Here is a 17,624-nt window from a genome sequence, read left to right on the forward strand (position 1 = left end):
CCCAAACCCATAGGATTCGCCCCAAACCATGGAAGCAGATTGGGCACTTGAAACTGAAAGCTTGTGTTTCAAATTACTTTAAATTATTGTTATTGCAATTATAATTATTATTATCATTGTTATTACTAATACTGTTTTACATTGCATTAAATTGTTATCCTAGGTATGTCTCTATTTCATTTTTATATTTGTAATATATATTTATAGACAATATAGTTATTATATATTAGTTACAATTTACATTACTGATTTATTTTATGTTTTAATACCTATATTAAATATAAATAAATATTTTAATGCATCTATTATTCATAGAACAAATTATTTAATATGTTTTTATTATCATATTTATATTTAGTTATCTGCTAACTTAGTTTTAGTTCAGAAACAATGCACCCTTTGTTTTCTCCCTTCACACCCAACTTTCTCTGGTTTTTAATTAATTCTGTTTAAATGCAACAAGGTATTTGTAAAATAACCATAAAAACCCCATCAAAAACCAAGAAAAGACGAAAAAACCACAAAACTTTAAACTGAGGCAACATTCAGGTCCAGTCAGAGTATGCACAAGTATCTCTCGAGCTTCAGAGTAGTACTCTTTAAAAAAGCACCTCAGAAACATCAATGACATCAACATTCTGATTTAACTTGCACTAGGGTGAATTACACTCAAGAAAGCTCAGAGATCATGGTAACAGAGATTGTGTTTTTATTTTCGAAAAAGGAGACACAATGGGAGATGTGACCAACAGAAAAAGTGTTTAAAGTTGATTTAAATGGAGCTAATAGAAGTATTCCAACAAAGACCAGAAGCAAAACTTGGCACTCCTGATTTAATTCTAAAACAAACTGGTAAACTAATGAATGAAGACAATTTAAAACAGATCTTGTATATTTTAATTGTAGTTAGAGTAACAATTCCAATATTTTTTCTTGCAAGTTTGATGATATATACACTCAAAAAATGAACAGAAGAGTTGAAGTAAAGTAGCACCATCCTTGGAGAGTACGAAATAGAGAGTTCTGCACTCCCTCCCCAACTTAAAATCCATTTGAATATTGTAAAATGCAGCACTCCAAGCTTAGGGAAATCACAGCTGAGAGACTGTTTGAAAGGCAGGCCCAATTCAAGTGCTACATTTTGCCCAAAGCTCACACGCCCATATCCCAGCTCCTGTGCATCACAATCCAACCCCTTTTCCTGAACAAGAGGCCCTCAAGCAGCTCTTCCCTGGGTTGCACAGAATTCTCTCTCTTGAATGAGAAGCTCCCCCTAAACACATGTGCAAATCAACTTTAAAGCCATTATTGTTTCCTTCTACTCAAAAATTGTACAAGATCTGAAAAGCCACGAAAACAGCAATTAATCCTAATATCACTTTCCTTCCTAGATGTCCTCATCCTCTAATGCATTATCTTTGTTAAAATCATGCAGAGCCTTTGTAGTGGAAATGGTTTAAGCTGCCATTTCTCAACAGAAGTACGTTTTGGCTAAATTTTCTACCTATTATTTGAGACCTCTGCAGAGCTCCCTGAATATTGATACTTCCACCAAGCCTTACACTTTTGCTGTGCCTGACAATCTTGGGAAACTTCCTTTGGGTCACCCTACCTCACTGAGACAGGAGGGACACCTTTCTTTTTCTTCCTTTAGCAACAGGGAAGTGAAAGAAGGAAAGAAAAATCTCAAACTGAAGGGGGGAAAAAAAAAACCAAACCAAAAACAATTAGAGAGACAACCTAAACATCATTCACCACTTGCTATACATTGATTTTTTGTTTACATCTTCTGTAAAGTTTAACACCTTCTCCACATACTGCTTGCTACTAACCACAGTCACTATTTTACCTACTTTTCAATACTTGATCAAGTATTAAGCTTTATGTTAAGTTCCAAAAAAAAAAGTCCTCTGAAGTCAGTGAAAGTGTACTTGTTTACACTTCAGGAGAAGGTGTCTCATTTCTCATGCCATTTTTGCCTGAAGTATTTCAGGAGAGAAAGAGACACAGAGGAAAGGTAATAGGAACTGCAGAGTACATCCAACAACCTAGAATAATACTGTTCCTACAGTATCTTGTGGAGACAACTTTCCAGAAACTCAACAGTATGTTTAAATACAAGGCAAATGGACACTGGAGGCCACTAAGAAACTCACTTGTGTATTCCTCTTAAGGGAGTAAAAATCCAATATCATGTAAGTGCTATAAAAGTAATCCTAATACATAATATTGTTAAGAATTACATTTTAAAAAATGTTCTGTTATCTATGCCTGTTTGTCTAACAATCTGTTTACAGAATTTACATTTTTATGCTGGAAGTAATTTTTAAAAAGATTTATTTCCAGAGAGACACTGTTTAACTACAAGTCTTAGTACAGTTGATTGAGCTGGTGCTTTGACAGAGCTATAATCTGTTACTTAGTATAGCAGACACTGTTTTTATAATCCTTAAAACAGTAAGAGTCCCAAGGCAGATTTGTCAGGAAGCTGTAAACAAGTAATTTCCCAAGACTTATTGGCAACAAACAAAGTGATCCCTAGTCTAGGTTTTAATTTTGTCTGCCCAGTTTCAATTTTGGAAACTGTGGAATCTACTTCCCTATTAATACTCTGGAGCAGTTTGGAAACTTGTCTCTGAGGAAGAGTCAACATCTATTTCCAACACAGACTCATCAGGATTTGGGAGGAAATTAGAATAGGACTTTAATTCAGACTGCTCCTGGATATCAGCAGAAGCATTTTTCATAGCTGAGTGCATAAAGCATGAAGATTCCCAGAGCCAGCTCTCAATGTGTGCAGCAGAGTGAGGCATTTTAAGGTGGCAGTATGAAGAACGAAATTCCACAGTAGATGGGACAGTTTGACGTTTTCTTAGTGATGCATAATTGTCTTTCCTGTTTAAAAAAGAAGGAAGGAAAAGGAGATTATTAGTGTTTCCATGGCATTTTTGTCATGTTTACAATAGCAAATACAGTTGTTTACCTTCCCAAAGGCCATCTCTGCATTCCACTTTACAATCAGCTTATCATCACCAACCTGAACAACTGGAACAGAACTTGTCTACACTCTAAACCAGTACCTGAATCACCAAGTTAGCCCTTTCCAATTTGAGAAACAGGAAACTGAAGTTTTATCCAAAACCACATATTTTTTTTAAAGCTTTCTCTTCTCTCTTACAGTGCTTTTGGGGAAAAAAAAAAAACAAACAACTCCAAACAACAAAAACTCAACAAAACAACATGCCACAACCCCTCTCACAAACAAAAATACCTCAATTGCCATACGCAGACACTTCAACACCGCTTGAGCTGCTTTTCCACAAGGAAAACCGTGTTTCTGTTTAATCATGATGCAATGAGCAAAGAACCCCTCTTAGGAGTTATTTCTGACACAAACTTGTGATTCTGTATCTTCCCAAAGCCTGTCTCAGATGAAGAGACTTAGAATTGGTAAGACTGGAATATGAGAGACTGCTAAATAAGGGTAAAAGCAGGAGGGTGGCAATTCCCAAATTTATTCACAGAATTCACAGAATGACTAGGTTGGAAGAGACTTTCAAAATCATTGAGTCCAACCCATGCCCTAACACCTCAACTAAACCACGGCACTGAGTGCCACATCCAGTCTTTTATTAAACACATCAAGGAATGGTGACTCCACCACCTCCCTGGGCAGACCATTCCAGAACTTTATCACTCTTTCAGTGAAAAAAAATTTTCCTAATATCCAACCTATAGATATTGTGGAAAGGAATCAGAAATATTGCTAAGAAGGATGAAAAGACACTGGATTACATGTGCTATCAAGTAACTGAGGAGAGTAGTAGGATGAATAGCAAATATATACCAAGAGCTACATTTTTGCTCAGAGAGATGCCTCAAAAGCCAACTAGTGTTATTCAGTAAAAGACTTTAACTGATTTCAAAAAGAGAGAATTTCTAAAACTGCATCATTTGCATGCAGCAGCACTGCACTTTACCTGGCTGTACAGAACAGCTTGCTTTTAGCCTGGGCATAAACTGTGGCAGCAATCCGAAAAAGCTGCTCCTGCATCCATCGAACGTCAGCAGGCATGTCAGGAAACCAGCTCACCAACCTGCAGGCAAAACCAAAACACAGCTTTTGTAAGCAGGAAATTTAATCTCAGTTATGTTTGCACACACCCTGTCCCACATCCAAAACAGCTTATTTCTCCCCAAACCAACTCCCCTAACCAAGGTGTCCATTTCTTCCCAACCTCCCTGAATTCCCATCTAACCCTTTCATCTCTCTTTTACAAGTTAAGAAAAGGGGCACCACAAATCACTGCATCCCTCAGTGGCTGATCAGTGTGTGCATTCCACACCCTGTGACCAGCACAGGAATCCTGCAAAATATTCCTGTCTCCAAGATCTTTGTGGTAGGAACTTTCTTCTCAGTTTAAAGCAAGGTAGAAGAGGAAGGAAGAACAAAAGAAAAGCAAAATGGAAGAATAAAGAGAAGGCAAAACATGAACAATGTACTAAATGTACTTTTTTCCTTATTATACCCCTTAACAGGGGTCAGCTACATCAAAGCGGGACAAGGAGGAAAACCCCACAGACACATCTGTAGAAACTTGCTGCCTCCCCATCCACCAAAAATGGCATAGAAGTGCCACATTCAGTGGCACAGAAACAAAATGCTTCACTGGAGCTCTATATGGTTTGATTACCAGAACTGTTTTTTCAAGATTTTCGAAAGATAGTCATGACATCTGTTGCTCAAGAGAATTCCCTTAAGCGAGTACAAAGCTTAGGATTCATGGTGTATTCATTGAGCATAACTTCTCCTTGACAATACTTGAAACTTAGCAAATTAAGCCCTACTTCAAAAGCACAACTTTCAGACAACCTAAACAAAACTGGTAAGAGAATTTATATGGTGAGTAAACAGTGGATTTCACTCCAGACTTCAGAAAGAAGCACAAGAAGGATGTGAAGAGAGTTCAGATACTTCTGTAGAATATTCCTGGAAAGCACAACTAAAGCTGCTTCGTTTGAGCAATTACAAGGTAGCTATTAGTAATATGAGTGTGTAATTTAAGAATTTTCTTAATATGTATATTTATCTAGCCTTGGATTATATAGGCTTTAGGATGCATCACATAGGTAGAAATAATGGGTCTTTTGACAGTTACCACTTGAATAATTGAGTCCCAGAATACCTCCAACCCTGAACAAGCTCTCAATGAGCACATTTCCAAAGTGATGATAATTCTAGAAGAGTTCTTTACAAGTTTCTTACCGTAAAGCGACCGAGTAAGCAGACTCCACTGGGAGTGTGTACGGCAGCATCAGGTAGGATATCACCCGCATGGGGAAGAGTTTAGAGAACTGAGCATAGAACCCATTCTGTTCTTTACAAGCTTCCTGCAGCGCTTAAGAATAATTATTAGGGAAAAGATGTTACACTATCTGAAAGCAATTTCAATAATTTTCTCAGAGTTTTGTAATATCCAGTCAATATTATCAAGTGTTACTGAATAAAGCTCAGTTAGAAGATGAAACAATTAATCTCAGAGCACTCTTACCATAAACTTTCTCTATGGTATTTTAAAAATGGGAACACAGACTCATGGCACAGGGACAAAACACACTATCCAGAACTTCTAAGCAATAAATCCAAGAATTAATATTTTTTTTAAAAAAGTCAAATTTGCCACTCAGAGGAAACAGCCTGAAGCATTCACCTTTACGAAGTCTGGGAGGTAGACTCTCAAATATGCTCTTCTCCAAAGGCCATGGATTTTGCTTTAGCTGGTCATTTAAGCTGGTCATTTTCAAAGTTTCTACTCTGTTATTTTCTGTCAATTTTCTTCCTTTCACATGGTCAAGGTGTTGTTCTGCAGCCTCGTGGGGGTTTCTTTTTGTGAAGGACAAATGGATATAAATCGAGTCATTCAGAATACCTGAAAGAGTCAAGAGCTTTCACTTAGGTTTGATCCACAGGTCTCCTGAGTACCTGTACAGCACCTGAAGTCTGTCTGTCTAAACAAATATATGTCCTTAGGGAACACCATCATCTACCCCATGTCAAATGCACCTGGCTCTTAGGATCCCACAAATGTTTAATCACAGTGATGGCTCTTCTGGAGGTATAGCTCTTACTTTAAAAAAGGTTCTAAAGAGAAGGAAAAAAGTGAACAATTAAGTGAAAACAGTCATTTACCAAAGTTGTGTTTCTGCAAGAAAGCAAAGGATTTAAAAAAGAGGAGGAAAGCTGATTTCATATGTATTTGAAAAAAAACACCTAAAACACGTCATATATTTGGGAAATTTGACGTGGCAGATATCATGTGAGTACTTTGAGGCATTGCTACAACAGGGTTGAAAAGGAAAGCAACTAGGTTACAGTATTTTTTTCAGTTGTATCCAAAGTACAGATCTAAATCAACAGGGGTTGCAGAAATAGCACTGATAACTACCTTAGAAACAAGCAGTAGATAATGAGTACAAAGAGAAAAACACAAGAATTTTAATTACACTTCGTTTCCAGAAAATTTTTATAAAATTACATATGAAACAAGACTACCAAATTTGATTAGAATCTATACCTGCATAGAACAGAACCTATATCGTACATGCAAGTACTAGTAAAAGACAAATGTCAAAAGAATATACAGTGAATTTATCAAAGGAAAATATTTGAAATGTCACAGATGGGGGGGGGAGAAATTAATTCCTACAGCTGAAATAATAAGAAAGGTGGTGCATGAATGACCTTGGAAGGGTTATAATTATCATTAATTAAGCTTGACACAAAACAACCCTGTGACAGAATAAAAACAAAGTTGATCACAGGATTAGCAGTGTGAAAGGAGGACAATAGTGCAATACAGAAAGGACATGGGGCAGAAAGACCGAGGAAGAACTGCAAGGAATGTCAGATATTAGTGTCAGATGGAAATTTGCACACAGGAAACCTGTGGGTGCAGGACAGCAACAGAACCCAGCTCAGCACAGACAACCATAAACCAGAGGTTCTTTGTAGAGTTTGTGCATTTAATCATGTGATAAAAGCTATAAAGCAAGACTTTCTCATTAAATAATAATAACATTATAGAAAATCAAGCTCTTAAGAAGAACTGTGAGGTTCTTCAGTAAAGAGAACTGTTTCAAGACAACTTGAATATTCAGTAACCAGGTATCAGCAGAGTACATCAATGACTGCTTACATCCTGCAGCTGGTACTTTCTGTAATAGTGCAAAAGTCCCATTTCTATTCCCATTACTGTGATCTGAGCCAGTACCAATTTGCTTCTGCATCCAAAGACTACAGGGCCCAGGCACATTTAATGCATGATTAACTTCATCCTAATATCAAGTTACTGTTTTCAACTTGTTTGTCTCAAAGCTTGCAGAGCAACAATATTCACCAATATAAAACATGTTATTAGAATTCTAGGAGTAGAGTAGCAGAACTCATAATTCTTCTTCCTAAACTTATCTGGGTGTCAGCAACTGCTCCATTATAAGTTGTTGTCTTCTGAAATCTTTTCTCACACAGAGGGTTTGTGTGTGACTGAGTTTTTATTGTTAGCCAGCTCCCACTTCTGGACTACCAGAAAATCACCTGGATGACAGCAGAGAGGAGGTAATAGAAGATACAGGTTTCAGAGGAGTGGGAAGCAGTAGCCTATACTCATCCTGCACAATTAAGATAAAGCCAAGTAATAATATTATTTGCCTAGAACTGGAATTCTTTGGAAATTTCACTTAACATTTACTTCACACAGATTTGACAAAACTTTGAAAGTTCAATTTTTGTGTGGCACAGTTCACCTCAGGTGAACTGTGGCATTTCTACGAGAATGAAACTATCATGATTCTTCTAAAATTCTCAAAGACCAACACCCTTCTTAGCTACACACAACTTTCTCACTCTTTTTGTTTGTTTTGATTTAGGGCTTTTTTGTTTGTTTTTTAAACTTTGGTTAAGACCATATAATCAATAATTATCTGAAAGTTTAACATACCATTCTCCTTCAAGAATTTAAGGGCATCCAAATACCCCTGCTCACAGATCTCTCCAAGTACCTGCAAATATAGAGTAAATGAGTCAGACAAATAAAAAGAAATTTCAACTTCAGATCAACAGTTTGCAGAATAAAGAGTCACTTTCCTCCACCTTTCACTATGGTAAGGAAAAAAAGCCACCTTAACAATTGCTGGAATACAGCAGATTCAGGTTTATATGGCTACTGTGATAATGCATACATGATCATGTACATTAACATAACTTTCAGCTGTTAAAGATGCATGGAATGATGGCATTCAAACAGTTTGGAAGACTTCCCTCTCCTCTTGTTTCCTTGATTAGCTCTTCAGAAGCTGCTAGCAGCAATGAAACAGGGTGTTTGTCAATTCCCCTCGTTCCCTCCCAGTGCTTCTCACTTCCCAAAGCTTTGAAAAATCAGCTGTGCAATTCTGATGCTCAGGCTCTTAGACTTATCTTTGCTATGAAAATATCTTTTACCAGATGCAATACCAGCTCACCTACACAAGGATACTAGTAAAAGAAAAAAAAAATCCTGCATACGTAGAATTTAGAATTGGTCTTGAAGTGGACAAAAAGCCCTCAATTTAAATATATCTGCAGCAGTCAGAAAAAATTGCTTCTTTGCTGTACTATATCCCAAGCCAGTTGAAAAGGTCTGGTTTTATTTTTTTATTTTTCCAATTTTCACGACAGCAATTGAATAGCATTTCTCTCTTCAGATCTGCAACTAACAGCAATGAGCAAAGTTGAAAGGCAACTTGCCTGTGACAAGTATTAAGACCTTTACAAAACCATGAAACTATAGAACTTCTTCTAATTTCTTCGCAGGTAAACATGAAAGGACTACAAACTGACAGTTGTTAATTTCCCAGTGTTGATTTTATGATAGAATCCTGTGACAATTCCCAAATAAATACTGAAAGCCAGTAACAGGTTATGCATTTTTAGACCGAGAGAGACTAAAACCAAGGAGGACATAGACAAAACATGAAAAAATATAAACAAGATACATCCACAGAGAAGTTGGTGTGACTGGATGAAAAGCTAAGACACTGCAACTTTCTGCAAAAGCTTTCATGATGAAGCAAAGGAAGGCAGGGGCTGACCTTGGGTTCAGGTGGAAAGAGCGCCTGTGTTAAGCGATAAAGGTTGCCCAGGCTGAACTGAATGCTGGTGTTGGTCACATTCATCTCATGGAAGTTGGCTGACTTGCCCTTGGGACAGATGTCACACTCCCCAGCGAAAGGGGACACTGTGATGGTGTTCTTACACTCATAGTGAGGCAAGTTGTCACTGATTCCTCCATCCACATAGCGCTACAAAAAGGAGCGGAAACAACACATCTCAAGGGCTGACAATGTCTGACCAGCAGAGTCCCCCATGCAAGAATGAAACAGCACTTAAGGCTGTAGCTTAAGCCCGGTGCTCCAAAGCTAAACATTTTGAGTGGCATGATCTGTTCTCTAAAGCCAATAATTATTCCTACCTATGGTTCCATAGGCAGTGCAAGCATGTTCCCTTTGGGATTTTTCAGTATGTTTTTTAAAAGATGATAATCCTACACAACTCACAGAGAAAAGCAGCTCCATGCTTCAAAGTTCAAGTTCCAAGATACTAGACCATTCTAACTTAAAAGTACTCTTCATAATTAGAATTTTATAGAAAAGTATCAAAAAAGATTTTGACATAAGGAAAGTGTGAGTAAAAATGGACAGGACTTCAGAAAATGGGCCAAGTCACAGACATCTGTTGTGCTTTGTGTACAAGTTCCAGGTTATGCTTTTGTCTCCTTCACACTGAATCACCCATTTCTGTAGTTTTAATGCATCACCACCTCAGACATTTTAAGACCCAAGCCCCAAAGTGTTCTGTTTTGGGGTAACTACTGTCTAGTGCAGCAGCTGCAGTGACTACAGACAGTGCCCTCCACTCACTCGCGGCAGCCAGCTCTCCAGTGGGCCACAGGGAACTGGTTTTTTCCCACATCACCAGCTTTTCTGGTTCAGAGGCTGTATTTTCCTCCTTCCTAAAAGGGCAGCAAACCTAAACTGTAGGTCCTTGTCAAACATAAATGTGACAGAGCAGTGATTTGAGCAGGAGCAACCTGGATTATCAGTTTCAGCTGCCCTAATACTCAAGCCCTGACCATTCTGAGAAACACATTAGGAATTCCAGCAGCATGCAGCTCCTGCCAAACTTTAGGTGTGTAATGCAATCATTAAAGTACAAGTGAAATCCTCAAGTCCTTCGTGACAGAAATAAAATACAACAGGTCTGGCAAAGGAAGACTCTTCTCCTGAAATGATTAAAAGGTGGAAGTACATCTCTGAGTCACTGTTCTACTGGTCTAAATGATTTTCATGATTTGGAGTATCTGCTCAGCTGTTCCTCCAAGTAATTTTTTAAAACTAAAACAACTGCTGTGTTTGAAAGGAGTAAAAAAACCAAACAAAAGCCACCGCACCCAAAAGCTTTTGAATTGGCAGTTAGATGCACCTTTAAAAGGTTATCCTCAAGCCTTTGTTTTACAGTATATAGGCAGGGATGCCAAGCAGTAAACAGCAAGATGCTCCAAAGTTTACATTTTTGACATTCTGTTGTGCTTAAGCCTATATGAGTCATGCCAAGCATATGTAACTGTGGTATTTTTACAAAGTTACATCAAAAAATGCCTCCTAAGCATTAAAGTCATCTCAAAATAATTGGAAAGATTAAAGTAATAGAATTATGCCTTCCTTTCCTCAAAATATGGCCAAATAAAGCATCCCTTCTATGTTTTTGTACTCTGAACTAAGCCTTTTAAAATAACATTGTTGTCTGGTGACAAGAACTGAACAGCCAGATTAGCCTGGATCCACCTAAACCTTGGATGTGTTCCAACGCCCTGTTTTCATAACACCTTTAATCTGGAAGAGTTTAAGGAGACATACAAGGTTTAGAAGTACAGATAAAGAAAATTCCTATACAGTCCTAATCACTTTTGCTTAAATTTCAGCATGAAGGAAAAAAAATAACCAAAACATTTCACATCTATTCTTGACCTTTTAATACTTGCAAATTGCCTTGAGAACAGCATGTAATCAAAGACATATAAGTTTTCTTTCTTCCTTCCCTTCTCCTTGTGCAAAGAGCACCAGAGTTGGAGGGAAAGCAAATGCAAGTGAATAGAATGGGGTAACAAAAAGCCACTGATGTCACTGCCTTGATTTGAAATGCAGATCTGCTTCCAGACCTGTAATTATAACACCTACTACAAACCATGCCAACTTTCCTGCAGTTTTTTCTCTTAAACAGGGGGTTTTAGAGAGCCCAGTACAGCCATGATGTATTAAGAGGCTTTGCAACCAGCAGTTCCTGGGAAGCAATAGAACATGCTAATATACTGATATTTTACCTCTAAAAAGTAAGATTTCTTACACTGAATACAAAAGCCAGAAGGCATTAAAAAGCTCTGTCTGCACCTAACTGAACACAGAACTTTTATTCCAGTTGTAAGGAAGATCTCCCTACAGGCAGAACATGAAGATTTAAAATAAACTATATTACAAGATATTTTTTTGAAAAATTGTAGGTGACTCTTCCTATAAATTTTTGCAGGTGAAAGGGCATCACTTCCTCAATAAATATTTTATCCATAGGTTACATACTCATTATCTTGTATCTTTTTCTTTTATTAATGAATTTTAGAGGACAGAGGAGGGACAAAGAGACAATATGTGTGTGTTAAAATACACATTAATGTCTTCCACACATTCAGTGTTCCTGTCTTTTTTTGGAAAGTTGTTACAGCTACAGTACTAGAAGCTATGATGAAGTTATTTACTTTACAGTAGGATAACAAAAAACCCCACATGCATTCATAATACTTTCAGAATAGCTAGAACTATTTTTAGATCTTAACAATAGAGACTTACCACACCTCTAAATGATGGCGGAATGAGACCACAATAAATAGGGACAAATGAACTACAGATTAAAGCCTGTAAGAAAATGAGACCATAAAAATTAAATGTTAACTGTTCCATTATTGACATAAACATTTATCTTTATAAAATAAATTCTTATTCACTAAGGCTATAGTTTCATTAGATCCGCTGCACTTTTCAGGCATTTATCCTCTTTTATGACTGATTCCTTGCACCTCCTTCCTAAAACAGTTCACAGACACATTGACTGGGAAAAGCAGTACATGAATCTGGTGTAAAAAAGCTTGAATTCCTCTTTAAAACACTGTCAGAGTAACAATACCTGAAATGCTTAAAGCAGAAACCCAACAGGTAATGTTAAAGGGACCTAGGATTATAGAAGTTTCTAAAAGTTCCCAAAAATAAACATACCTGTATAACTTCCTCTTTAGAGTTAAAATTAGATATCAAGGCATTCTTGCCATCTGATACTCTGGTTAGTGAAATACACAGTCTGCCCGATGACAACTGGTGCGTGTTTTCTGGAAGATTTCTCATCAGCCCATCTCTTATTATCTTTATCACATTAAAGGAAGGATGAAGAGGACCCAGATTTCGCTTTCTAGCTTCTTTGGCTAATGCCAGAACATCTGCACAAGCCTGAGCTGGAAAGAAAATGCATTGCATTTAACAGCAGAAACACAGCCAACGTTTGGACTAATAAAGCATATCTAGAGCCCCAAATTATCTCTCTTAGTGCTAGAATGAAAATGCAAGAGCTTTTTAAAGATAAGGTAACTGTCCAACATGGTTAAGGAGTTTAGGAGTTTTCTGAGAGACAATCAATTTAAACTTTCAAAAAGATCTCTTGGTGAAGATTAAGCTCCTTATATGTCATTATGATGTAGATTCTAAGTGTAAAATATCCATATGAGACAATTGCACTAGGAATTAATCATTCCAGAAACACATTTTTTGGGGGGGGGGGGGGGGGGGGGGAAGAAGAAGAAGATGAACCTAATTTAAGGTTTCAGGACACCATTTTTTCCTCATTGATATATAAACACACTAAAGGGAGCATGAAGTGTGATCTGGTAGGAATGCCAGGTAGGTGCATTTTTACAGTAACAGACACATAATAATCTTTTCTCCAATTAAATCTATGTTTGGGAACTTTGAGCCACTACAGAAGACAGGACTGTTCCTGAAGAACACTAAAATCCTCTCAACATTTAGTCACAGGAGGAAGAGCAGCTCATCCACCTGCAATGGTTTGTTTGAACTTACAATGTCACATTTCTCTAGGACACACTTTGAGGAAATTGCTTGTCAGTTTGGTGGGGGGGGGGGGGGGAGAAGGTCAAAGTAACACCTTATCAACCTGAGCAATAGGCTTCTAAAAATATTTTCAGAATTTACATACTTGAACTTGCTAGAACAGATAAAATTCAATTTATCAGGTTAAATGTGAGCACTGCACTAGCAACAACTCTGCTTAAGCCTTTGAGCTCAGATTAATTTCCAAAAATATTACATTTCTACAATGTTATTCCCTTCTCAAATATCAATAACTAAACATTTATCAATCTCAACCAAGAGTCTATGTCCAAAAGAGCATCTCTACAAAGTCTGAGGTATCAGACACACTTTGTTTTTACCACTTCAATTGTTTCATTCCATCCTCACAGAGGGAAACCTTGGGCCACAAATCCACTGACACAGGTAGCCTGACAGCAACCCCAGCCCAGAAGACAGAAAACAATTTAGACACAGCTCACTGTTCATGGTCAAATATATGTTCCTCTTAGTAAAACACATTTTACACACAAATAAAAAAATTGCACTAATCACATTCTGACCAGTGATAAAGTTAGTTCCAAAAGCAGAATCAGGCAGTTCTAATTTTCCCTGCATCCAGATACTCATTACCAACTCCCTTTTTTTATTTAGCAATGCTCAATCTTCTAAACTTTCTAAAATTAGCCATGTTGCAGGAGCCTGAGATACTGAACTACCAGAATTCTGTCCAGGAAGAGCAGTCTTGGAGCATATGCAATAATTACCATTTCTAAAATAAATACTTTTGAAAGCTTATGCACCAAGCAAGTCACTTGCTTTTTCTAAAATATAAACCAACAGCAAACAAATACATGCAATTTGATTTAGCAGTTACCCATTGTCTCCACATACAAGAATTTCTATGCTCAAAGTAGTTCATAGGAAAAAAAACCCAAAAATCTGACACATTTTGTTTATTGTAACCTATTTTAAACCCAGGAAGGGCTCCAAATCAAGGGGAAGAAAAAAAAAAAAAGGTCTATCTAAGAGTATGTGATATTAAAACACTAAAATTTACAAAGCTTTTTGTTAATAATTCAACAGACTTCAAAGTAGTCCAACTTCTTTTCCTTCTCTCTTCCTTTCCAACAGGATTAAAATACAGTTACCTCTTACGCTGGCATATTCCAAAACAGGAACTTCTCCAAAAGGACTAAGGGCTAGAGCTCAAGTCAAACTGGGATTTTAGGCAGGTCTTGGTCCATCTGTTTTATTTTTGAAACACAGGAGAGCTAAAGAAATTAATATTCCGAATAAATGTGAACTGTTTCCTGTTATAGTTCTGCATTCCTCTTTTCAATTGTTTGTTAACTATTCGTTTCACTGAGTAAAAGCTGACATTGTATTTGCAGCCTGCACTAAACCTGCTCTAAGTGCCTCACTGGAAAGGATGATTACAGTACCATCAAAACACCAGATCTCCAGGACATCCAAGGAGTGCAGCTTTAACATTCCAGTTTGGAATAACCTGGAATGCACTTCATCCTCAAAACAACACTCCAAGCTAAGCTTCCCAACCTCCCCCAAATTTAATGAGAGAAACCTCTTTGTCAGTCTATAGAAGTACACTTTTCTTCTCCATTCAATGGCTTATGATTGTATTTATCCATTTATTTATTTTGAAGTTCTACAGACTCCCCACCTATCCAGCAGGTAATGTGAATCAAAGAGAAAAAAAAAAAAAAACTTCATTTAAAACATCTGGCTGCAAGACTGTAAGAATTTAAATAAGCTCTTCGATTTCAGCCCCTGCTGAACAACCCCTGCTCACAGATTTGCACACCCTGTTTTGTGTGCACTAATACACAGACCAGCTAAGGGCTGGGTCCTGGCAAGCCCCAAACATCTCCAAGTGTGGAGATCCCACAACCTCTCTGGGAAGCTGTTCTATTATTTTACCACTCTCATAGCAACTGTCTTTTCCTTACACCTCATCTGAATTTACCAGGTTCCAGCTTGTGCCTACTGCCTCTCATCCTTCCTCTCACTTCTAGGAAGAGCTGGACTCTGTCTGCCCACAGGAAAATGCAACTGTGATAAAAAACCATAGGACTTGCTAACACCTCCAGCTGCAGGAACCACAAATACTGCACATTAAAGTATATCAGAATAAGAGAGGCATACAATACAAACTCACAAAATATATCCTATTATCATGGTAAAACAGTTTCTTTACAGTTTATTTACCATCCTCTTTCACACAAGCTCACAAAACACAGCAGCTAGAAACTCAGAGAATTAGCATGGGAGTACCTTATTAGTTTTGTCAATTTACAGCAATTCACAGATTTTAGAATGTGGGTTGTTTTGAATTATCTTGCAAGTAATGCCTTCGTTTGGTTTGTTTTTTTTTTTCACAGTAGAAACACACTTGCCCATGGAATCTGCTAGCTTGAACAGTGACCACACACATATTCTATTAGTTAGAGAAAATCAAAAATCTCAGTTGGCATGTAAAATTGGTAATAATTGGGAAAGGTAATAGTTTGAAATCTACAAATCCTAATTATTTAAGTGCTAAACCATTTAAAAGCTGTTCTTAACTCATACTGCCAAATAAACAATATCTATTTTCTGGGCTTAAGAGTGCTTCAGATATTTAAGATAGCTTCCTTCTCAAATAATTTACAATTACTTAAGACCTAAAACTGGGTATGTTCTAAAAATACCACCTATTGGGGAAAAATATTATTTGTTTTAAAAGCTCACAGCAGGCTCATAATAGCTCAAGTGTGTCATGTTTGGACATCACAGCAAAATTAAATTAAGCAGCATAAATTTACTGCTAAAGCTTTGAACAAATTAAGCTTATGTGCTAGAGCTCGGGGCTAAAGCAGTAGGGACAAGCATTGCTCTCCTATACTTACAGAGAACTTCAGCTTGTTTTTGTCAGTGGACTTTTTTCAGAAATTTAAAAGCAAAACTCACAAACCTCTCCAAATTCAAAAAAGGTACTCATTGTTCTCCTCTTCTTCTAAGACGAAATCTGAACTTACAAAATCCTCTAGTTCTAAACCAGTCAAGGTTGTTGCTAGCAAAAGCAATCAGTGTGGAATCATGAACTAGACAAGTGTTACTCAGTGGATTCCTTTAGTTTAGAAAGAAAACCATTTTCAGATTTTCAGATATTTCACAGTTTTTTAAACAGCAATCCTGTTGCTTTTCCTAAGCACCTTGATATTTTGATAGCTTTTATCAAGTGTAATTCATTATAAAAATGTATATTCATGAGCCCTAAACAGGTAAAAGGTGTATTTTTTATACTGCTAGAAAATAGGTGTGTATTTCAAAAAGCACACTACATTCTGTTTCAAACTAACATCTTTAATCCAGCACAAATACAACGCAATATTACCTCTTGTTTAAATGACAATTAAAATCAGTGATTTTAATCGACCTACTGTTTCTAACCATACACCTAAGCGACCTTTGCAACATAGACCGTGCCCAGATTAGAGAGGAAAAGCACGTTAAAGCTAACCTAAGCCCTGACCTTAACTCTCTTTGCCTTACCCCAGAAAGGACCAGCTTTGGAGGAAGCAAGATAAAGCTGTCCGGCATTTCACGTGCAGGGAGATGCTCCATTTCCCAAGGAAGCGCAAACACTTTGTTTATAGCTGATGAGTGTAAGTGGGCTGGCCCACTTGCTCTGAAGGGTGTTAGTGCTCGGCTGCCTCCCGCTCTCCCAGGTAATTCCTGGACTTTGGACAGCAGCGGTGAGAGCAGCCCCTCAGAGGGATACGGACGGTACTCCGACCTTTCGGCTGCTCAAGTGTGCGAATCGGATTGGGCATCGCCAGTACCATTCCCTGCGCCACGGACACCCCTGGGATTTAATTCCACCCACGGGAACACGTTTTAGGGGTGAAGAGAAGCAGAGAATCGTAGCCAGCCCGGCCCGGCCCAGCTCGTTTCGGCGAACCCCGCGACCCGAGCGCTCCCCAGGGTCGCGCCCAACCTCCCGCGCCGCACCGGGCCCTGCCCGCCGCACCTGCCCCTTCCCTGCTGCCCGCCTCGCCCCGCTCTCCCCGGCCCCGCCGCTGACCCAGAGAGCCGCCCCCGACGAGGACGGCGCCGGCGAGCGCCCCGGCGGAGGCGCCGTAAATGTGCCGCGCATCGCGGATGACGTGCGGGGCGCGCTCCTGCAGGCAGGTGGCGGCACCGATGTGGTAGACGCCCAGGAAGCCGCAGCCGGCGAAAGACACGCTCCAGCCGCCCTCGCGGTCCAGCATGGTCGCCGGCGGGATACGCGCTGGGGCCGGCGGGGACTGAACGTTTCGGTGGCAGGGGCCACTGCCCGGCGACTGGGCGCCCCCGGCGCAGCCGCCCCTCGCGTTACACGCAGCCGCGCCCCCACCGCC

The 17,624-nt window shown here is 38.6% G+C and overlaps 1 protein-coding gene across 3 annotated transcripts; it reads right to left on the reverse strand.

The window, feature by feature from the left end:
* Positions 1-692: 692 nt before the first annotated feature.
* LOC119708492 (patatin-like phospholipase domain-containing protein 2) lies at positions 693-17,614 on the reverse strand. 3 transcript variants are annotated; one of them, XR_005259088.1, is made up of 10 exons: positions 17,309-17,614; positions 12,358-12,590; positions 11,935-12,000; positions 9,127-9,336; positions 7,998-8,058; positions 5,712-5,930; positions 5,267-5,399; positions 3,981-4,097; positions 3,272-3,422; positions 2,763-2,895 (listed from the first exon to the last, which is right to left on the reverse strand). XR_005259088.1 is itself a non-coding variant. In XM_038154967.1 (9 exons), the coding sequence occupies exons 1-9, from the start codon at positions 17,493-17,495 to the stop codon at positions 2,604-2,606; spliced, it is 1,518 nt and encodes a 505-aa protein (XP_038010895.1). In that variant the 5' UTR covers positions 17,496-17,614; the 3' UTR covers positions 693-2,603. The 3 variants fall into 3 exon arrangements, 2 of the variants coding, with proteins under 2 accessions (XP_038010895.1, XP_038010897.1); XM_038154967.1 differs by lacking the exon at positions 3,272-3,422 and having other exon boundaries at positions 693-2,895; XM_038154969.1 differs by lacking the exons at positions 3,272-3,422; positions 9,127-9,336 and having other exon boundaries at positions 693-2,895.
* Between the last annotated feature and the right edge of the window lie 10 nt (positions 17,615-17,624).

This window comes from Motacilla alba, chromosome 1A, assembly GCF_015832195.1.
Source record: "Motacilla alba alba isolate MOTALB_02 chromosome 1A, Motacilla_alba_V1.0_pri, whole genome shotgun sequence".
In the NCBI taxonomy this organism is placed as follows: Eukaryota; Metazoa; Chordata; class Aves; order Passeriformes; family Motacillidae; genus Motacilla; species Motacilla alba.